General features: G+C 42.1%; 1 protein-coding gene across 4 annotated transcripts in view; it reads left to right on the top strand.

The window, feature by feature from the left end:
- The window catches only part of LOC110537194 (choline transporter-like protein 5-B), a 93,221-nt gene that overhangs the window by 47,082 nt on the left and 21,796 nt on the right, over positions 1-24,343 (top strand). For all 4 annotated transcript variants that reach the window (XR_005036075.1, XR_005036077.1, XM_036944236.1 and 1 more), the window contains exons 2-8: positions 1,701-1,749; positions 14,875-14,948; positions 19,642-19,726; positions 20,933-21,017; positions 21,153-21,281; positions 21,888-21,948; positions 22,150-22,273. Coding sequence is in view for 2 of the 4 variants with exons in the window: in XM_036944236.1 (XP_036800131.1) it covers positions 1,701-1,749; positions 14,875-14,948; positions 19,642-19,726; positions 20,933-21,017; positions 21,153-21,281; positions 21,888-21,948; positions 22,150-22,273 (607 nt within the window). In the remaining 2 variants the exon portion in view is untranslated. The remainder of the gene's footprint in view (positions 1-1,700; positions 1,750-14,874; positions 14,949-19,641; positions 19,727-20,932; positions 21,018-21,152; positions 21,282-21,887; positions 21,949-22,149; positions 22,274-24,343) is intronic.

Below are 24,343 nucleotides of genomic sequence, written 5' to 3'. Positions count from 1 at the left end.
TACACATAGTAGCTTGGCATCATGTTAGCATCTCAGTACTGCTACACAGGATGCGTCACAAATGGCACACCTCTACTTAGTCTACTACATTTGTACCGGTAGGAAGTTATGCACTGTTAGGGGAATAGGGAGCCATTTGGACTGAAGATACAGGGAGGAGCTGTGAACTGAACTAGTTAGTGTCCTCCCAGGCAGTTGGATGTTACGCATATTGCCGGACCAGACCAGACCCAATTTTATGTCTACTGGTAGATGTGTTGTTGTTTCACTTCCTCTCATTGATCACCGTTCCTGTCAGTAAGACCAGGTGCAGCTACTGTATGTTACTGTTTTTAAACACTTTATTTCTGCTCTGTAGTCTACATTCAATAACTTCTCTTTTGATCTCATGCAGTGTTGTGAAAAACTATTTGCCCCTTTTTAATTTTCTCTACTTGTTTGCGTATTTTTGATACTGAATGCTATCAGATCTTCAACCCAAACCTAATATTAGATAAATGGACCCTGAGGGAACAAATAACACAATGATTACATACTTAGATTTATTTCCTAAACGAAGTTATACAACACCCAAAGCCCCTGTGTGAAAAAGTAATTGCCCCCTTACACTCAATAACTGGTTGTGCCACCTTTAGCTGCAATGACTCCAACCAAACACTTCCTGTAGTTGTTGATCAGTCTCTCTTGTCACTGTGGAGGAACTTTGGCCCACTTGTTCATGCAGAACTGCTGTAACTCAGTGACATTTGTGGGTTTTCAAGCATGAACTGCTCATTTCAAGTCCTGCCACAACATCTCAATTGGGATTAGGTCTGGACTTCGACTAGGCCATTCCAAAACTTCAAATGTGTTGCTATTTCACAATTTGAATGTAGACTTTATTGTGTTTTTGGATCATTGTGTTGCTACATGACCCAGCTGTGCTTCAGCTCCGATGGAAGGTTTGACATTCTCCTGTAGAATTATCTGATACAGAGCAGAATTCATGGGTCCTTCTATTAAGGTCATCCAGGTCCTGAGGCAGCAAAGCATCTCCAAACATCAAACTACCACCAGAATGCTTAACCGTTGGTATAAGGTTCTTACTGTGGGATGCAGAGTTTGGTTTTCACCAGGCATAATTGGACCCATGCCATCCAAAAAGTTATACCTTTTCCTCATCTGTCCATAGAGCATTCTTCCAGGAGTCTTGAGTCTTGATGATCATCCAGGTGCTTTTCAGCAAACACGAGTCAACTTTTTGGATGAGATGGGTCCCATTTATGTCTGGCGAAAAACCAAATTCCACAGTAAGATGTGAGAGACTGATAAGCAACTTTGGGTGCAGTCATTTCAGCTAAAGGTGACACAACCCGTTATTGAGAGTAAGGGAGCAATAACTTTTTAACACAGGGGAATTGGATGTTGCATGACTTTGTTAATCAAATAAACAAGTATAAAAAAATGTGTATTTGTAAACTCAGGTTCCCTTTATCTAATATTACATTTTGGTTGAAGAATCAAAAATATACAAAAATAGAGTAAATCAGAAAAATGGCAAATACTTGTTCACTGTACATGTAAATTGTCTTAGCAATATTATAGATGTCCCTGTTTCTAAGCCGAGTAGTTCTCTGAGACACCGCTGTGTTACATGTTAAAGAGGTAACAGACTCTTGGTTTATGAATGGTAACCACTCTATGATCTGCTTCCCTTACAGGTGAGCCACGCAACTTTGACCCGAGCTTCAGAGGACCTATCCATAACAGGTACTGTACTCACTGGTCAACTCCAACTTCCCTTGCATGTTTATTTAGACTTTTTCAGCTGAATAAGCTACAGAGACATTACGTTTACATGTTAGTTATTGATCAGACGTTCTTATCCAGAGCGACTTACAGTAGTGAGTGCATACATTGTCATTGGTCCCCCGTGGGAATCAAACCCACAACCCTGGTATTTCATGTGCCATGCTCTACCAACTGAGCCACACGGGACCAGACATGCATGATGGACGTTCAGCAGCCTATAGACAGCGAGGCCTAGATTCTTCTTTACAGAAGTGTTATTTTTTCTCTCCTTTTTTCTCTGCCCCAAAGATATGCCTATAGTCATCTTGTAAAACGGACCTAGAATGTAATTGTGCATGCTTTTAGAACCACACTGTTTCATAAGCTTCTTCGCGTGTCAACACATTGATCGTTTGTCAGGCAGTGTTAATCGAGAGCGGCTGAGGGCTGGCAGGTCTCTTTGCTACATCACACAGATCATTGGCACATGGTGGTCTGGAGTTTACACACTCACATATCGTAGGGAGTTTAGCGCGTTAACTGTAATATAAGATCCTCCTTTGACATATTTTAATTTAACAAGGAAGCAGTCAGAGGTTGAATGTTTGATCTTTACCTGGTCCATTGACCAATGCCATGTTGCTATGTCTTGTTTGCATTTGTTTGGCTCTCACTTGACTATGTCATCTCACTAGACAACACAGTAAACAACATTGGTAACTTAGTATGCAGCTGCGTATGTCTGATATCCTTTCAAAGTTGTGCTTATTCTCTTTGGACCACTGAAGCGTATCATTACTTCATACTGTAGAATATATTCAAGACCAGTTTCACAAGCTGGTGGGAAAGAATGTTCAGGTCCTCCTGAACTTCTCTATCCCACCCTCTCCATCTCCTCTCTATCCCACCCTCTCCATCTCCTCTCTATCCCTCCATCTCCTCACCATCTCCTCTCTATCCCACCCTCTCCATCTCCTCTCTATCCCTCCATCTCCTCACCATCTCCTCTCTATCCCACCCTCTCCATCTCCTCTCTATCCCTCCATCTCCTCACCATCTCCTCTCTATCCCACCCTCTCCATCTCCTCTCTATCCCTCCATCTCCTCACCATCTCCTCTCTATCCCACCCTCTCCATCTCCTCTCTATCCCACCCTCTCCATCTCCTCTCTATCTCATCTCCTCTCTATCCCACGCTCTCCATCTCCTCTCTATCCCTCCATCTCCTCTCTATCCCTCCATCTCCTCTCCATCTCCTCTCTATCACACCCTCTCCATCTCCTCTCTTTCCCACCCTCTCCATCTCCTCTCTATCCCACCCTCTCCATCTCCTCTCTATCCCACTCTCTCCATCTCCTCTCTCTCCCACCCTCTCCATCTCCTCTCTATCCCACCCTCTCCATCTCCTCTATCCCACCCTCTCCATCTCCTCTCTATCACACCCTCTCCATCTCCTCTCTATCCCACCCTCACCATCTCCTCTCTATCCCACCTTCTCCATCTCCTCTCTATCCCACCCTCTCCATCTCCTCTATCCCACCCTCTCCATCTCCTCTCTATCACACCCTCTCCATCTCCTCTCTATCCCACCCTCTCCATCTCCTCTATCCCACCCTCTCCATCTCCTCTCTATCACACCCTCTCCATCTCCTCTCTTTCCCACCCTCACCATCTCCTCTCTATCCCACCCTCTCCATCTCCTCTCTATCCCACCCTCTCCATCTCCTCTCTATCCCACCCTCTCCATCTCCTCACTATCCCACCCTCTCCATCTCCTCTCTATCCCACCCTCTCCATCTCCTCTCTATCCCACGCTCTACATCCCCCTCCATCTCCTCTCTATCCCACCCTCTCCATCTCCTCTTTCCCATCCCCTACAGCTCCTCTCTATCCCACCCTCTCCATCTCCTCTCTATCCTATCTCCTCTATATCCCATCTCCTCTCTATCCCATCCTCTCCATCTCCTCTCTATCCCACCCTGTCCATCACCTCTCTATCCCATCTCCTCTATTTCCCATCCATCTCCTCTCTATCCCACCCTCTCCATCTCCTCTCTATCCCACCCTCTCCATCTCCTCTCTATCCCACCCTCTCCATCTCCTCTCTATCCCACCCTCTCCATCTCCTCTCTCTCCCACCCTCTCCGTCTCCTCTCTATCCCACCCTCTCTATTTCTCCATCTCATCTCCTCTGTATCCCTCCATCTCCTCTTTATCCCACCTTCTCCATCTCCTCTTAATCCCACCCTCTCCATCTCCCCACTCTCCTACCCTCTCCGTCTCCTCTCTATCCCACCCTCTCTATTTCTCCATCTCATCTTCTCTGTATCCCTCCATCTCCTCTCTATCCCACCCTTTCCAGCTCTAATAACTCCTACATCTGTGTGGACTGAGTGAAGGCACTTTTATGTTTCTCTTGCTTGTAGGCTTTTTTAATGAGAACTGGGAGAGAAGTGAAGCTCACTGCCTAAATGAAGTCCATACCTGTGGTTAACAGTTATCCAAAGAGTAGAGAAAATGGGCATATATTGTAGCTTTCTGACTAATTATGCCTACAATTATACTGTTGTACGAGCTGCATATCAATCTGTAAAGTATGTCTGAATAATGTATGAATTGAAATAATGTAATTGACAGTGAACAGTGGACTGCGCGTCTTTTTAGTCAAGGCAGGAAAGTAAAAAAAAACATTCAAAACTCTCCTGCCTTCCATTGCTATCCCTGTTGGCTCTCCAGACGGTTAGACATTTCCCAGTGTGTTCCAGCATGTGGGAATCCACTATTTCTCCCCCTTTCTCCCAAACCCTCTCCCTGTTAATTCTCATTGTGCTGGAGACAGGCGGCCGGCCGGTGGTGACACACCAGAATGGTACCCAGGCTACTCTGTAGCAGCGTCTAACCAGTTATCACCACCACAGCCATGGCTCTCTAAGTGGAGTGAGCTTTACGAATAATACACACAGCTTCACATGGCATTGCAAGAATACCAGCCAGTATTCACTGCCTCACAGCACGTAGACTAGCAGCACACACAAACACCAACCCAGCAGGTGGAAAGAACTTGTTCTAGCCAATTGGCTTTTGGTTCAGATATGGGGGAGATCTAAGGCAGGCCAGGTTTGGAAATCAGAATGGGTTTAGACTAGGACAGGAATTTGACAGTGGACCACATTTGCATTCCAGCTGCGTTTGCTTCTCATAGATAAAAGAGACAATGTTTTTCTTCTCTCCTTTGGCATCTTCCTTTCAGCGTTCACCTTTGAATGACTCAAAGGTGGTTATTTGTATTATCTGTGTTGTGCCAGTTTTGCCTTTGCCTTAAGGAGGTAATTTCTAGGCCCTGGGGGGTTGGTTAGAAGACAGTGAAGACTGACCTCACAGTAAGGCAGTGAAGAGGTGTTAGAAGGTCTGCCTCGGAGTCCCATCCCCTGGATCTCACCGACTAATCACCCATAATTCCTAGCTACCCGCTGGTCCACTGCATTACCTGACTCAACTACTAACAGCTCTTGTTCCTTGCCTTGAATGAAATGAAAAAGTAGTCCCTCATCTCTTTTTAATACAGTGTTTAATATTAGAGCAGGCAGTGCCTGAGGTGGCGTAGCTCCACTTCACACTGTATCAAATTAACCGTCTCTACAGGAATTGTCTCTACAGGAAGTCTCTACAGGAATATAGTCAGTGTGATGGAGTTCTGCCTCAACTCCCTTTGTCTGGGTCTGTTGAGTTCCATAACGATCACGCTATAAACATGCCATTCTTTGAGTCTCTGCCATCAAATATATATATATATACAGTGCATTCGGGAAGTATTCAGACCCCTTGACACCAGTCTCAACGTCAACAGTGAAGAGGCGACTCCGGGATGCTGGCCTTCTAGGCACTGTTCCTCTGTCCAGTGTCCTGTGTTATTTTGCCCATCTTAATCCTTTCTTTTCATTTCTTTGCAACTCTGCCGAGAAGGCCAGCATCCCGAAGTCGCCTCTTCACTGTTGACGTTGAGACGGGTGTTTTGCGGGTACTAATTAATGAAGCTGCCAGTTGAGGACTTGTGAGGCGTCTGTTTCTCAAACTAGACACACTAATATCCTCTAATGTCCTCTTGCTCAGTTGTGCACCAGGGCCTCCCACTCCTCTTTCAATTCTGGTTAGAGACAGTTTGTGCTGTTCAGTAAAGTGAGTAGTACACAGCGCTGTATGAGATCTACAGTTTCTTGGCAATTTCTTGCATAGAATAGCTGTCATATGTCAGTTGTGCAGAGGTGAGGACGGAGTCAAGCGCAGGACACATAATTTTTACAACAATTGTTTACAGACAGATTATTTAACTTATAATTCACGGCATTCCCAATTCCAGTGGGTCAGAAGTTTACATACACTAAGTTGACTGTGCCTTTAAACAGCTTGGACAATTCCAGAAAATGACATCATGGCTTTAGAAGCTTCTGATAGGCTAATTGACATAATTTGAGTTAATTGGAGGTATACCTGTGGATGAATTTCAAGGCCTACCTTCAAACTCAGTGCCCCTCTTTGCTTGTCATCATGGGAAAATCAAAACAAATCAGCCAAGACCTCAGAAAATAATTGTAGACCTCCACAAGTCTGGTTCATCCTTGGGAGCAATTTCCAAATGCCTGAAGATACCACGTTCATCGGTACAAACAATAGTATGCAAGTATAAACACCATGGGACCACGCAGCCGTCATAACGCTCAGGAAGGAGATGCGTTCTGTCTCCTTGAGCTGAACGTACTTTTGTGCGAAAAGTGCAAATCAATCCCAGAACAACAGCAAAGGCCCTTGTGGAGACGCTCGATGAAACCGGTACAAAAGTGTCTATATCCACAGTAAAACGAGTCCTATATCGACATAACCTAAAAGGACGCTCAGCAAGGAAGGAGCCACTGCTCCAAAACAGCCATAAAAAAGCCAGACTACGGTTTGCAACTGCACATGGGACAAAGGTTGTACTTTTTGGAGAAAAGTCCTCTGGTCTGATGAAACCAAAAATAGAACTGTTTGGCCATAATGACCATCGTTATGTTTGGAGGAAAAAGGGGGAGGCTTGCAAGCTGAAGAACATCATCTCAACCGTGAAGCATGGGGGTGGCAGCATCATGTTGTGGGGGTGCTTTGCTGCAGGAGGGACTGGTGCACTTCACAAAATAGATGACATCATGAGGATGGAAAATTATGTGGATATATTGAAGCAACATCTCAAGACATCTGTCAGAAAATTAAAGCTTGGAAGACCGCAAATGGGTCTTCCAAATGGGCAATGACCCCAAGCATACTTCCAAAGTTGAGTTAAAATGGCTTAAGGACAACAAAGTCAAGGTATTGAAGTGGCCATCACAAAGCCCTGACCTCAATCCTATAGAACATTTGTGGGAAGAACTGGAAAAGCTTGTGCAAGCAAGGCCTACAAACCTGACTCAGTTACACTAACTTATTGTGGGAAGCTTGTGGAAGGCTACCTGAAACATTTGACCCAAGTTAAACAATTTAAAGGCAATGCTACCAAATACTAATTGAGTGTATCTAAACGTCTGACCCACTGGGAATGTGATGAAAGAAATAAAATACAAAATAAATAATTCTCTACTATTATTCTGACATTTCACATTCTTAAAATAAATTGGTGATCCTAACTGACCTAAGACAGGGAATTCTTACAAGGATTAAATGTCAGGAATTGTTAAATATTGAGTTTAAATGTATTTGTAATTTGTATTTGTATTTGTATGTAAACCTCCGCCAAACTCCCAGATATTTGTTTTGACTTGCTCTATAGCATGTCGTTCCAAGGTAGTAATTACATGGTTTTCAGGATGTTTAGAGTCTGAAAATACCTTGCATTTTGTTTTAGCGGAATTCAGAAAAACCTTACAATCATACATATTCTGTGAAGGAGGTGAGGGCACTCAGTGTGGTGTCAGGAAAACAACCTCTCACTCAACGTCAACAAAACAAAGGAGATGATCGTGGACTTCAGGAAACAGCAGAGGAAGCACCCCACTCTCCACGTCAACGAGACAGCAGTGGAGATGATGGAAAGTTTTATGTTCCTCGGCGTGCACGTCATGGACAAACTGAAATGGTCTAACCACACAGACAGTGTGATGAAGAAGGCGCATTAGCGCCTCTTCAACCTCAGGAGGCTGAATAATTTTGTCTTTTCACCTAAAAACTTCACAAACTTCACCGCCTGGTATGACAACTGCTCCGCCCACAACCGCAGGGCTCTCCAGAGGGTGGTACGGTCTGCACAACGCATCACCGGGGGCAAACTACCTGCCCTCCAGGACACTTACAGCACCCGATGTCACAGGCAGGCCAAAAAGATAATCAAGGACAACAACCACCCGAGCCACTGCCTGTTCACCCCGCTACCATCCAGAAGGCGAGGTCAGTACAGGTGCATCAAAGCTGGGACCGAGAGACCGAAGCTATTTTTCAATCTCAAGGCCATCAGATTGTTAAACAGCTGTCACTAACACAGAGAGGCTGCTGCCTACATACAGACTTGAAATCATTGGACACTTGAATAATGATGATGTCTCCAGACTTCATGTAATTCAGATGAGATTGGTGATAGACATTTAATTCAGCAGTGAGAAAGATGTGTATTACAGGTACTGTACTTTTGGATCTCATCCATTTACAGTCAAATCAGAAAGTATTCACACCCCTTGACTTTTTTCACATTTTGTTATGTTACAGCCTGCATTTACAATGGATTAAATGTCGTTTCATTTTGCCTACACACAATACCCCATAATGTCTAAGTGGAATTATATTTTTAGACATTTTTACAAATTATTTCAAAATGAAAAGCTGGAATGTCTTGATTCAATAAGTATCCAACCCCTTTGTTATGTCAACCCTAAATTAGTTCAGGGGTAAAAATGTGCTTTCCAAGTCACATAATAAGTTGTGTGCAGTAACAGTGTTCAACATTATTTTTGAATGACTACCTCATCTCTGTATCTCACACATACAATTATCGGTAAGGTTCCTCAGCCAAACACAGATTCAGCCACAAAGACCAGGGAGGTTTTCCAATGACTCGCAAAGAAGGGCATTTATTGGTAGATGGCTAAAACAGTTTTAAAAAGCAGACATTGAATATCCCTTTTAGCATGGTGAAGTTATTAATTACATTTTGGATGGTGTATCAATACACACAGTCACTACAAAATACAGGTGTCCGTCCTAACTCCATTGCCAGATGCCAGAGAGGAAGGAAATCGCTCAGGGATTTCACCATGAGGCCAATTGTGACTTTAAAACTATTACAGAGTTTAATGGCTGTGATAGGAGAGAACTGAGGATTGATCAACAACATTGTAGTTACTTCAGAATTACTAACCTTATTGACAGAGTGAAAAGAAGGTAGCCTGTACAGAATACAAATATTCTAAAACATGCATCCTGTTTGCAATAATGTACTAAAGTAAAGATGCAAACAATGTGGCAAAGAAATGAACTTTATGACCTGAATAGAAAGCATTATATTTGGGGCAAATCTAACTAAACACATCACTGAGTACCAATCTTCACATTTTCAAGCATGGTGATGGCTGCACCATGTTATGGGTATGCTTGTCATGGGAAAGGACTAGAGAGTTTTTAATGATAAAAATAAACCATTTAGAACTAAGCACAGGCAGGATCCTTAAGGAAAACCTGGTTTAGTCTGGTTTTCAACAGACACTGGGGGGAAAATTCACCTTTCAGCAGGACAATAACCTAAAACACAAGGTGAAATATACACTGGAGTTGCTTACCAAGACGGCATTGAATTTGCTTGAGTGCCCTAGTTACACTTTTAAGTGAAACCGGCTTGAAAACAGAATATTTTGTCTAGATCGTTGAAAAAAGGACAAATCCAGTAACTGGAGGGAATCTCAATCGTCTTTATTGTTGAACTCCAAAAAGCTCCACTTTCACATAACAACTCATTAGAGTGGAATGCTAACGCAGTGGCAATTACCTACGGTATTTATGTAGGGCCATAAACATTCTGCTTAATTGCAACAGCACTTTGCAAAACATTCCAGGATAATTTGTGATGCAAAGCGTAAACTGTGCAATGCCATCTAAATCAGTTAGCCGTATTTAGTTACCTAAACGTGTGTGCATTTCTAGCACACAATGACTACATCAAGCTTGTGACTACAATCTAGTTTGATGCATTTGCGGTTTGTTTTGGATCGGGGTTTCAAACAATAAAAAATAAAAAAAAGTAAATCGCAGGATTTGCTGTGATATTAATAGGAAATTCAGAATTAATTGGGCTGTAAGATTTTAAGATTAGTTATACAAGAAGCATTACAAAATATTGACGTCTTGATTTTGTAAAAAGTAACTGTAAGCAAAATCAGGTAACTTGATAAAGCACTCTTTCTCAATGTCAACTTGTTTTGACATCATATTGTTGTTTTTCGCTGTGTAGGTTGTGTATTTTGAATGATTTACGACATTGTGATTAATCACGATTTAAAAACAATTAGTGCAATGAGTACACTGACGGCCCTAGTAACTCTGACGGCCCTAGTAACTCTGACGGCCCTAGTAACTCTGACGGCCCTAGTAACTCTGACGGACTTAGTTTTGGATTACATTTTGCCCAATAGGAACTGAATGGTGAATAATGTGTGTGTACTTACACAATTTTTCATTTTATTTTTATTTCACCTTTATTTAATCAGGTAGGCCAGTTGAGAACAAGTTCTCATTTACAACTGCGACCTGGCCAAGATGGAGCAAAGCAGTGCGACACAAACAACACAGAGTTACACATGGGATAAACAAAAGTACAGTCAATAACACAATTGAAAAGTCTTTATACAGTGTGTGCAAATGGAGTAAGATTAAGGAGGTAAGGCAATAAATGGGCCATAGTTACGTAATAATTACAAATTACCAATTAAACACTGGAGTGATTGATGTGCAGAAGATGAATGTGCAAGTAGAGATACTGGGGTGCAAAGGAGCAAAAAAATAAAAAAAACAATATGGGGATGAGGTAGTTGGGTGGGCTATTTACAGGTGGGCTATGTACAGATGCAATGATCTGTAATCTGCTCTGACGGCTGATGCTTAAAGTTAGAGAAGGAGATATAAGACTTCAGCTTCAGTGATTTTTGCAATTAGTTCTAGTCATTGCAAGCAGAGAACTGGAGGGAATGGCTTTGGAGATGACCAGTGAAATATACCTGCTGGAGCGCGTACTACGGGTGGGTGCTGCTATGGTGACCAGTGAGTTGAGATAAGGTGGGGCTTTACCTAGCAAAGACTTCTAGATGACCTGGAGCCAGTGAGTTTGGCGACGAATATGAAGCGAGGGCCAGCCAACGAGAGCATACAGGTCGCAGTGGTGGGTAGTATATGGGGCTTTGGTGACAAAACCGGTGGCACTGTGATGGACTGCATCCAATTTGCTGAATATGCCATTCAGAAAAAAATATTGGTATTGGTACAGCGTTAGGATCCCCTTTAGCTGCTGCAAAAGCAGGAGCGATTCTTCCTGGGGTCCACATGAATCATGACATAATACATATTACAGAACATTATTAGTCAAGGACTGAAATACATACATTTAAAACATCACACACAGCCTACATATCAGCACATACACACAGTATCTAGGTCAAATGCATAATGCAGTGAAAATTACAATACAAGACACATAAAATGTCTGTCTCTTCACAGTCCCCGTTTGTGCAGTAAGGTGTTTTTTAATCTGGTTTTATTGCTACCTTGAGTTAACTGGGGTGGCGGAGTTCCATGTTGTTATGGCTTTATTTAATACGGTGCGTTTCCCAAATTGATTTTGTTTCTCACCCATCTACACACAATACCCCATAATGACAAAGTGAAAACATGTTTTTAGAAATGCTTGCAAATGTATTGAAATGGAAATATAGAAATATCTCATTTACATAAGTATTCTCACCCCTGAGTCAATAAGTGTTAGAATAAACTTTGCCAGCAATTACAGTTGTGAGTCTATCTGGGTAAGTCTCTAAGAGCTTTGCACACCTGGATTGTACAATATTTGCACATTATTCTTTTTAAAATTCTTCCAGCTCTGTTGAATTGGTTGTTATAGTCTTCGCTAGACAGCAATTTTCAAGTCTTGCCATATATTTTCAGCCGAATTAAGTAAAAACTCGTAACTAGGCCACTCTTCTACTTGCACATCCTTATCTGCACATATATCACTCCAGTGTAAATTGCTAAATTGTAATTACTTCGCCACTATTGGCATATTTATTTCCTTACCTCCTTACTTCATTTGCACACACTGTATACAGATCTTTCTATTGTATTACTGACTGTACGTTTGTTTATCCCATGTGTTGTTTGTGTCGCACTGCTTTAAAAAAAATCTTGGCCAGGTCGCAGTTGTAAATGAGAACTTGTTTTCAACTTGCCTTCCTGGTTAAATAAAGGTGAAATAAATTTAAAAAATACAATGTATTTCAGCTTTAATTTTTAATGTGTAAACATTTCTCAAAACAATTCTACTTTAACATTATGAGATAGTGTGTGTATGCCAGTGACACAAAATCTCAATTTAATTCAGGCTGTAACACAACTAAATGTGAAACAAGTCGAGGGGTGTGAATACTTTCTGAAGGCACTGTATGTATGAAAATACAGTGCCTTCGGAAAGTATTCACACCCCTTGACTTTTTCCAGATTTTGTTACGTTAGACTTTTTCTAAAATGGATGAAATACTTTTTTTCTCTCATCAATCTACACACAATACCCCATAATGACAAAGTAAAAAGAGGTTTTATTCATTTTTGCTAATTTATTAAAAATAAAAACAGATACCTAATTTTCTAAGTATTCAGACCCTTTGCTATGATACTTGAAATTGAGTTCCGGTGCATCCTGTTGCCATTGATCATCCTTGAGATGTTTCTAGAACAGGATTGGAGTCCAATTGATTGGATATGACTTGGAAAGGAACACACCTGTCTATATAAGGTCACACCATTGACAGTGCATGTCAGAGCAAAAACCAAGCCATCAGGTTGAAGGAATTGTCCATAGAGCTCCTAGACAGGATTGTGTTGAGGCACAGATCTGGGGAAGGGTACCACAACTTAGGAAGAGTCTTGATTGTTCCAAACTTCTTCTATTTAAGAATGATGGAGGCATCTGAGACATCTGGGGAGAAGGGCCTTTCTTGGTCACTCTGAAAGAGCTATAGAGTTAATCTGTGGAGATGAGAGAAACTTCTAGAAGGACAACCATCTACAGTATGCAGCATTCCACCAATCAGGCCTTTATGGTGGAGTGGCCAGACGGAAGTCACTCTTCAGTAAAAGCCACATGACCGCCCGCTTGGACTTTGCCAAAAGGCACCCAAAGACTCTCAGATCATGATAAACCAGATTCTTTGGTCTGATGAAACCAGGACTGAACTTTTTGGCCTTAATGCCAAGTGTCACGTCTGGAGGAAACATGGCACCATCCCTATGGTGGTGGCAGCATCATGCTGTGGGTATGTTTTTCAGCAGCAGGGATTGGGAGGCTAGTCAGGATCGAGGCAAAGATGAACGGAGCAAAGTACAGAGAGATCCTTGATTAAAACCTGCTCCAGAGCGCTCAGGACCTCAGAATGGGATGAAGGTTCACTTTCCAACAAGGCAACGACCCTAAGCACACAGCCAAGACAATGCAGGAGTGGTTTTGGGACAAGTCTCTGAATGTCCTTGACTTGTTCAATCCGGGTTTGATCCGGGCTCTGGGCATCTCTGGAGAGACCTGAAAATAGCTGTGCAACAACGCTCCCCATCCCTCCTGACAGAGCTTGAGAGGATCTGCAGAGAGCAATGGGAGAAATTCCCCAAATACAGGTGTGCCAAGCTTGTAGCGTCATACCCAAGAAGACTCAACTGTAATTGCTGCCAAAGATGCTTCAACAAAGTACTGAGTAAAGGGTCTGAATACTTATGTAAATGTGATATTTCAGTTTTATTCTTTAGTACATTTTCAAAAATGTAGAAACCTGTATTCGCTTTGTCATTATGGGGTATTGTGTGTAGATTGAGGAAAATTCAAGGGGTCTGAATACTTTCCGAATGCACTGTACCGTTAAATAAAAGGTGACATTCTGTACTGTCACCTCATATGAAACATTTGACCCAAAATCCAACCATTTTAAACATGTTTTTTTTCCTTATATAGACTAATCCTATGTGTTTTAATTAAATCAACTACATTATGCACTGAGCTTGTCTGATGCTTAATAAAGAAGCAATAAAACTGTCCTTCTTTAGACTAGTTGAGTATCTGGAGCGTCAGCATTTGTGGGTTCGATTACAGGCTCAAAATGGTCAGAAACAAATAACTTTATTCTGAAACTCATCAGTCTATTCTTGTTCTCGGAAATGAAGGCTATTCCATGCAAGAAATTGCCAAGAAACTGAAGATCTCGTACAACGTTTATACTGATAACAAGTTCAAACTGGTGCCATTAATACAGGTAACGAGTGAAGGACAGAGGAGCCTCTTCAAGAAGAAGTTACAGGTCTGTGAGAGCCAGAAATCTTGCTTGTTTGTAGGTGACCAAATACTTATTTTCCACCATAATTTGCAAATAAATTCATAAAAAATCCTACAATGTGATTTTCTGGATTTTCCTCATTTTGTCTGTCATAGTTGAAGTGTACCTATGATGAAAATTACAGGCCTCTCATCTTTTTAAGTAGGAGAACTTGCACAATTGGTGGCTGACTAAATACTTTTTTGCCCCACTGTACATAATATGACATTTGAAATTGTAATGTTTACTGTTCATTTTGATAGTTTATTTCACTTTTGTTTATGTACTTCACTTGCTTTGGCAATGTAAAAATGTGTTTCCCATGCCAATAAAGCCCCTTGAATTGAATTGAGGGGGGGGGGGCACCTATGATCCTCCCCCAAGGACAGTCATGACAAGGGCTTTTGTTGGCATGGAATACATATGTTAACTTTGCCAAAGCAAGTGAACTAGATAATTAACAATACAAATTTACTGTAAATATTACACTCTGTCTCTCTCTCTGTTTCTCTATCTCTCTCTCTTCTCCCCAGGGCCTGCACGGATGTGTTGTGCTGTGTCATCTTCGTCATCGTCATCCTCGGCTACATCGCTCTGGGCACCGTGGGTGAGTTGTCATGTTGTTGCATATTTCATCAGACATAGAGGATTCATAACAACAAAGTCCCAGTGTCCCACACACATCCCCCTTCCCTCTGTTGAACCTCAAAGAAGGATGTGGTCTAAGACGGAACCCAAACCGGCTGCGCGCGTGCGCCATCGTGTACTTACGTGCATAAATGTATTTTGTCCCCCTACACCAAACGCGATCACAACACGCAGCTTGCTGTTGCTAGCTAATTTGTCCTGGGATATAAACATTGAGTTGTTATTCTACCTGAAATGCACAAGGTCCTCTACTCCGACAATTAATCCACACATAAAACGGCCAACCGAATCTTTTCTAGTCATCTCTCCTCCTTCCAGGACTTTTCATCTTTGAACTTATATGGTGATCAGCATCTAAACTTTCATAGTATTACCACGACTACCGGAAAAACTGTTCGTCTTTCAATCACCCACGTGGGTATAACCAGCGGCAGAAATAGAAAGGAGTTCTATTTTAGCCCTTGGCATCGCAGACTCTCCGGTCTGGTCAGCATGTAAGCCAGTGTTTCCCAAAACTGGTCCTCAAGTACCCCTATCCGTACACTATTTCATTGTAGCCCTGGACAAGCACACCTGATTCAACTTGTCAACTAATCATCAATCCCTCAATGAGTTGAATGAGCTGTGTTTGTCTAGGACTACAATGAAAATGTGTACTGTTGAGGGTACTCGAGTACTAGGGTTGGGAAACACTGGTTTAAGCAGATGGTGTGAGGAAAGTTGGTGTGTGTGTGTGAGTTCGTCTGTGTTCATGTTTGTTAGTGAGTTTCTGCGTGCCTAGCTCTCATCTAGACAGTCTTTGTGTTCTATATATTCCACCAACTGTGGTGCCATATCGATGTTAGTGTTGTATTTGATGCCATTTTTGCATTGAGCAACAGAGCCTCTGATTGTGTAGTGTGTGGGAGGTAGAAATATGAGCGCCTGAATTTCCCCAGAGACAGACCCATTCCTTAATGAGCAGGAGTTAGTAACAACAGTATGTTTGTATGTGAGGCACTTTCTGTTTTCTGATGTTACTCTATGGCAGATATTGCAATGCCCTCGGGGGTACGCCAAATAAAAATGGGATTCACATTTAAAAATGTAAAATATATATTTGTTTTTAACATTTTCAAACGGTCCATTTATATTTTCCAACGGGGCTATACAGTTTTTTTTCTCTAGCCTGAGTAGCCTTGTTTCAGTGCCAAAAAAACCAAACAGAAAACGTCTAGTGTTCAGCAAAATAACATCACAATGTCAAATACAGGTAGCTTAGTCAAATAATTAACATACAATCACATTACCGTTACTCTCCAGCGGGAATTCCACTAACGGTCCGTATGTAGCCAAATGTAGCTGCTGCTCATTCCGTTTGCTCAAAAATTGATAAAGGGTTTAAAAAAAGTAAGGCCAGCGTTTCCATAGAGACTCATACCAGCTCTACTGGTACTACTGCTACTACCAGCAGTACTACCAGCAGTACTACACCTGCACCTGTTGATGACACAAATTGTTCTGCTTCCACGAGCACATCCAATGCTAGCATCAGTAATTCTACATTTGTTGTTAGTCCAGCTAGCATGGACACTGACAGTTGTGAATCTGATGCAGCCGAAGAGCTTCTGCCCCCATTGCACCATTGAAGAGGCACAAATATAATGAGAACTACATTGATTTGGGGTTCACTTATATTGGGTGTTTGCCTTTCCTCAGGCACAGTATGTTATATGTGCAAAAGTACTATCTCACAACTCTTGCGCAGACATTTAGAAACAAAACATGCACATTTTAAAAATAAGCCACGGGAGGTTTTTGAGCGAGAATTAAGTAGACTTTCGTGTAGAAAGACATGTATAAAAGCAACAGATACCAATAATAAGAAGTGGCTAGAAGCGTCTTATATGGTGAGCTACCGAGTCACTTGTCTGACTGTTTGCATGATGACGAGTTTCTCACACGACTGGCCTATCTGGGTGATGATGTTTCTCACCTGAATGATCTGAATCTAGGATTACAGGGACACTCCACAACTATTTTCAATGTGCGGGACAAAATTGAGGCTATGATTAAGAAGTTGGAGCTCTTCTCTGTCTATATTAACAAGGACAACACACAGGGCTTTCCATCATTGTATGATTTTTGTGTGCAAATGATCACGCTTACGGACAATGTCAAATATGGTATAGCGAAGCACCTGAGTGAGTTGGGTGTGCAATTACGCAGGTACTTTCCCAAAACGGATGGCACAAACAACTGGATTCGTTATCTCTTTCATGCCCTGCCTCTAGTCCGCTTACCGATATCTTAACAAGAGAGCCTGATCGAAATTGCAACAAGCGGTTCTGTGAAAATGTAATTTAATCAGAAGCCACTGCCAGATTTCTGGATTGGGCTGCGCTCAGAGTATCCTGCCTTGGTAAATCGCGCTGTTAAGACACTGATGCCCTTTGCAACCACGTACCTATGTGAGAGTGGATTCTCGGCCCTCACTAGCATGAAAACTAAATACAGGCACAGACTGTGTGTGGAAAATGATTTAAGACTGAGACTCTCTCCAATACAACCCAACATTGCAGAGTTACAGTATGTGTATCTTTCAAGCACACCCTTCTCATTAACCTGTGGTGAGTTATTCACAATTTTCAATGAATGATAAGGTTTTATATGTAAGATGGTTAAATAAAGAGAAAAATTCTTAATGATTATTATTTGTGCCCTGGTCCTATAAGAGCTCTTTGTCACGAGCCGGGTTGTGACAAAAACTCTCACTCATTCTTATGTTTAATAAATGTATCGTATAGTGTGTGTGTGTGTGTGTGTGTGTGTGTGTGTGTGTGTGTGGCAGGCTTACAATGATTGCAGAAAACAACATTTGAGAGTGCGCTGACCCTGGTGCTAGAGGGGGTACGCAGTTGGAGGTGGATTGTTTGAAGTTTGGGAACCACTGCTCAATGGCATCTCCCTAATCTGTGCTTCTAATCTTCCGATTGGAGGTTAGAGCATGTTCTCTAGAGAAATGGGTGATGTCCTCTGGCCTCCATGCCTTTTTAAGGCATTTAATTAGAGCAGTTAAACACAGCATACTCCAGTGTTCCTCTCAGTAGATTGGAATCAATCATGTGAATCTCCTCACACACACACCTAAGTCTGTATGTAGTCTGTATGACACACACACACACACACACACACACCCTCAGTGAGTCAAATGAAATCAACGTTGATGTCTTCTCTCAAAGTGGAGTCCCTCTCAGACTTCGATTGGCAGTGTAGTCACGTCCGAGTCTGGGCAGAGGAAGGACTGTCTGTTGCCCAATTACTTTAAGAGAGCCAGAGCCATGAAAATGGAGGTGACTTCAAATAGACACTGGCATGTCAGCAATTACGTGAAGAGCTTTTCATTCTTTCTCCTCCCATGTGCTCTTCCTCGTGCATAACTTCCCTTTCTCAACCTCCCAGCTGGGTGAGGCAGGCTAGAAAATAATATGTTATTGTCCTCCTAGGTAATTCTTTGCTGTTTATGTTTTGAACAGGTTAGAAAAACTATTGAACACAGGATTGCATCGTGAATTGAAGCCTCAAAAGATGCAGACTGGTGGAGAAAGTGTTGGAATGATTGGATTACCTTGGCCTTGTTAGTGCCTTTCACTCGTATTATCACTCTGCATCAAATCAAATCAAATGTATTTATATAGCCCTTCGTACATCAGCTGATGTCACAAAGTGCTGTACAGAAACCCAGCCTAAAACGCCAAACAGAAAGCGATGCAGGTGTAGAAGCACAGTGGCTAGGAAAAACTCCCTAGAAAGGCCCAAACCTAGGAAGAAACCTAGAGAGGAACCAGGCTATGTGGGGTGGCCAGTCCTCTTCTGGCTGTGCCGGGTGGAGATTATAACAGAACATGGCCAAGATGTTCAAATGTTCATAAATGACCAGCATGGTTAAATAATAATAATCACTGTAATCTCTAAGTTTCTCACATATACTTGTTCAGGTTGTCCTGTAATGTCTGAACAGCCAGTCTCAGCTTGACACACTAATATATTCGTATCTGGCTTCTGATTGTGATTCATAACAGCAGTCTACATTGGATCCCATTTTACCTGTTTTTATACTGATGTACAGTAGCTGTGGGCTGAAGTGATAATGGTAGTCAATCAAATCAATCACATAAAGCCCGTTTTACATCAGCAGTTGTCACAAAGTGCTTATACAGAAACCTAAAATCCCAAAGAGCAACAATGCAGATGTAGAATCACGGTGGCTAGGAAAAACTCCCAAGAAAGGCAGAAACCTAGAGAGGAACCAGGCTCTGAGGGGTGGTCAGTCCTCTCCTGGCTGTGCCGGATGGAGAATATAGGAGTACATGGTCATTAAGGCCAGATCGTTCTCAAGATGTTCAAACGTTCCTCGATGACCAGCGGGGACAAATAATAATCACAGTGGTTATAGGGTTGTAACAGGTCAGCACCTCAGGAGTAAATGTCAGTTGGCTTTTCATAGCTGAGCATTCAGAGGTCAAGACAACTTGTGCATGTGCATTAGACTGTCAGAATATTCCAATACATACACAGTCAGGCAGATCCTATCACTCATTCATGTCCAGAGTGATTGACATATGACAGGTCTGTGAATGAGGCTAATGATGTGGCCGTCTGTCTGGTTGCAGCCTGGATCCATGGCGACACCAGGAAGGTGGTCTACCCCACCGACAGCCACGGACAGTTCTGTGGACAGCAGGGGACCCCCAACACGTAAGTAGAAAGAAAGACCGCTCTCTGTGTTTGGAGAAAAATGTATTGTGTCTACAGTACAATGGATAGTATATAGTTACTATGGATAGGTATAGTACTATATCATTGCATTGCACTTAGGACAAGTGTGGCTTCACATGAATATCCTCTAAAAGAATTCTGCACTTGGAAGAGATTGTAAGCAGCCTGGGATTAGTCTGTAAACATAGTCATTTTAAGCTACCCTTCTATGTTCAGCAAGGCTCTCCAACCCTGTTCCTGGAGAGCTACGGTCCTGTAGGTTTACACTCAACCAGTCTAGCGCACCGGATTCTAATAATTAGCAGATTGAGAAGGTGAATCAGGTTAGTTACAACTGGGGTTGGAGCGAAAACCTGCACAAGGGTGTGGCTTCCGTGTGGCTCAGTTAGTTGAGCATGGCGCTTGCAACACCATGGTTGTGGGTTCAATTCCCATGGGGGACCCGTAAGAAAAATACGTATAAAAATGTATGTACTCACAACTGTAAATCACTCTGGAAAAGAGTGTCTGCTAAATGTAAAGGAGGGTAACTCTCCAGGAACAGGAATGGAGGGAAAGCATGTAGGAGGGTAGCCCTCCAGGAACAGGAATGGAGGGAAAACCTGTAGGAGGGTAACTCTCCAGGAATGGAGGGAAAGCATGTAGGAGGGTAGCTCTCCAGGAATGGAGGGAAAGCATGTAGGAGGGTAACTCTCCAGGAACAGGAATGGAGGGAAAGCATGTAGGAGGGTAGCTCTCCAGGAACAGGAATGGAGGGAAAACCTGTAGGAGGGTAACTCTCCAGGAATGGAGGGAATGCATGTAGGAGGGTAGCTCTCCAGGAACAGGAATGGAGGGAAAGCCTGTAGGAGGGTAACTCTCCAGGAACAGGAATGGAGGGAAAGTATGTAGGAGGGTAACTCTCCAGGAACAGGGTTGCAGAGCCCTGCTTTACAGTAATCCCCCCTTTAGTTTGTATAGGGCTTTGCGTGGCATGTATGAAAAGTGAATTTAAAGTAGCATTAACCACCGCCACAGGCTTCCCTGCACCCCGTGTGTTTACACTGTGTCTTGCCTCTGTTTGACAGGCAGCTCAATCTGCCATTATTTTCAATACAACATTTGTTCTCAGCGTTTTCTAATAAAACTGTCATTGTGTGTGTTGGAAAACAAATGAATATTCTCTCCATTTCACTGTGGTTACAGCAACAAAGCCATATTATTCTACTTCAACATATTGCAATGTGCCAATCCTGCCGTTCTCATTAACCTCCAGTGCCCTACAACCCAAGTAAGAGGCCCCTCTTTACGCGGCACACATCATGCCGTTCTGTTCCTGCTCGTTTTTTCTTGCTTGATTATACAAGGTCAGTGTTCTCTGTTGTTAAGCATTGATGAATGTTTGCCTCTACCTCTCTCTTCTCAGCTCTGTGTCTCCAAGTGCCCAGACAGATTTGCCACATACCTAGACATGCAGTACAACTACAGGTACAACAACAGCTACTGGGAGTATTACAGGCAGTTCTGCAAGCCGGGCTTCGACAATCCTAGAAAGGTACAGAGACCTGATGCCTCCAGTCATCTTATCAAGTCCTTGAGTGTTCTGAACAGATGTCATCTGTAATGGTTATCCATCTAGAAGTCAGTAGCGACCAAGACTCTTCCAAAACGGCAATCTTATTAGAATCAGTTAGTCATTTAGGTGCTGCAATTAGAGTATATCTTGTTGTACATTTAATTATACGGAAAAACACTATATTGCTTTATAAGTACTAGGCCTTTACATGTATTATGTAAAGGAAACATAATGAGATTTAGAAGTTCTGTGGCTAAGATGGAGTGACTGAAAGGGGGAGAGAGGGAGGAAGAGAGAGAGGAAAAGAGTGTGCGCTTAGTCTGCACCGAGACCAGAGTGCTAAAACAACAAATGACTCAGGAAGGGTTCCCTACCAGTCCGTAATGTATGACAGTCTTCTGTTCTGTTCCACACGCCCACTCTCCTCATGGTCTTTTTGGATAATGGCAAACTCATAGGATATGGTGATAGGATGTCTTACCAGTCATCCTAACCTATGAGTTGGTATAAACACTCAACTCTGAGGATTTGACATCACTGAATTTACATTGTTTGACGTCTTCTTCCTCTTTTTTCTCCCTTTAGTCAGTTGCACATGTCTTGAGAGATGAGGACTGCCCATCTATGATAGTGCCAAGCAGACCTTGTAAGTGAATCTAGATTCTACACACAGTTCCTCCACTATCATTATGGTGACTTAAGATTCAGACTGTCTATTCTAAGACTTAGGTTCTGTGGGAGGGGGGCATTATGTGTTAGGGGTTGGGAAAGGAAAGTGATACTTCTAAACAGTCTATGACATTGAAACATTATTCTTAGCCATTATATATTTCTTTGTGTGTTTCAGTCCTTCAGAGGTGCTTCCCTGACTTTATCACCAGGAACGGGACGCTAACTGTCGCCAACAAGACAGACTTTAAAGATGGGTTAGGTAAAACGAGGAGCGTGATCGATCTCAGGAAAGCTGCCAAGTAAGTCCTGCTCTCCTCAACGTCCGTCTGTTGTAGTCGAAATGTTCTAGAGGTAGTTTATTGGAAACACACCACTGGAGGGAAAATTTGCATATTTTCTATATGTGGATTTTAGAATATTCGCATGAAAATCTGTCGCCAATTGGATTGAAACCTAGCTATTGTTATCTATTTATAGACTGATAGCCTACCATACAAATTATATCAAACTTACAGCCAATGTCATTCATAAACCAATACTGCAACAAAATTAACATATTAACACTTTCTATTTATGAATTACATATTTAGTGCATTCAGGAAGGTGATGGAGTCCAGGGGAGTGTCATGAGGCGCAGGTGCGCGTAACGATGGTGGCAGGTCTGCATAATGATTAGACAACTGGCGACGTCGAGCGCCGGAGAGGGGGAGCGGGAGTAAACGTGACAGTACTCTTTGACTTTTTCCACATTTTGTTATGTTACAGCCTTATACGTGATTATATAGTTTTTTTTTCCCCCTCATCCATCTACACACGCCATAATGACAAAGCAAAAACAGGTTTTTAGATTTTTTTGCAAATGTTACATTTTTTTTAACTGATATCACATTTACATACACGTTGACTCAGTACTTTGTTGAAGCACCTTTGGCAGCGATTACAGCCTTGAGTCTTCTTGGGTATGGCGCTACAAGCTTGGCACAACTGTATTTGGGGAGTTTCTCCCATTCTTTTCCGCCCAATCAATTTAATTTACAACACGTGGACTCCAATCAAGTTGTGGAAACATCTCAAGGATGTGGAAACAGGAAGCACCTGAGCTCAATTTCGAGTCTCATAGCAAAGGGTTTGAATACTTGTACTTGTAAATAAGGTATTTAATTTAGATTTTTTTTTATATAAATTTGCAAAAATTTCTGAAAACCTGTTTTCACTTTTACATTATGGGATATAGTGTGTAGATTGATGAGGATAAAACATATCTGTTTTAGAATAAGGCTGTAACGTAACACAATGTGGAAAAAGTCAAAGGGTCTGAATACTTTCCGAATGCACTGTATGAGGCATATATAAAAGGGCAATTAGAAATGCCAGACGCCCATTTTTTTTTACTTGATCACTATTAATCAGAATAATTTGACCGTGCTCTTTTCGACCATTAATGGCCTGTAATCCTACCCCCGCCCACCTACAGTATTTGAGTTTGCCTCCACATCTAAATGTGATGAGTTTGCGGCATATTTTAGAGAGAAGAAAACCAACGTTAGGCTGGTTATCAGTCAAGCAAGATCTGATGAGAAGCTTGATATGTGCCCTAGACGACCATTGTAAAGGCAATATGGAGTAATTTTCCCTGGTTGACACAGACATGCTCAGGAAAGTGATCTCAAAAAGTGATCTCACAACTTAAGCCTTCTACATGCCTTCTTGATCCTATTCCCAACATCTTCTTCAAAACAGTTTTTAATTTTAATTTTAATTTTAATTGCATATCTGAAGAAGAGGCAGCCTTTAGTTATCACTCCTTGTTCACAGGCATTTCCCCCACTGCACTAAAAACAGCTATGGTGGAACCCCTTCTGAAGAAAAGTCATCTAGATTCAGCAGCTCTTAGCAATTTTTGGCCAATTTCCAACCTTACATTCTTAAGCAAAATTCTGGAGAAATTTGTGTTCAAACAGCTAAATATTTTTTTTATATGCCAACTGTATTTTTGAAAAATTCCAATCTGGGTTTTGTGCCCACCACAGCACAGAGACAGCCTTAGTTCAAGTAGTAAATTATCTTAGAGCCAATACAGATGCCAAACAGCTCTCTCTACTCTTAGATTTAAGTGCTGCATTTGACACTGTTGACCATGATGTCCTTCACAGACTGGAGAGGTGGGTTGGCCTCTCCGGTCCAGTTCTAAATTGGTTTAGGACCTATTTAACCTGTCGAGAGTTTTTTGTCATCATAGGTGAACATAACTCAGGGAAAAATACTGTTCAGTAACCCCTTGGCTGCGTTATCAGAAAGCACTGCTACTCAGACGATACACCATTTTGCATTTCTGTGTCATCAGAGGATTTTAGCTCCATGTATAAATT

Source organism: Oncorhynchus mykiss, chromosome 1 (genome assembly GCF_013265735.2).
Source record: "Oncorhynchus mykiss isolate Arlee chromosome 1, USDA_OmykA_1.1, whole genome shotgun sequence".
Classification (NCBI taxonomy): domain Eukaryota; kingdom Metazoa; phylum Chordata; class Actinopteri; order Salmoniformes; family Salmonidae; genus Oncorhynchus; species Oncorhynchus mykiss.
This window is presented reverse-complemented; position numbering and strand designations above follow the sequence as displayed.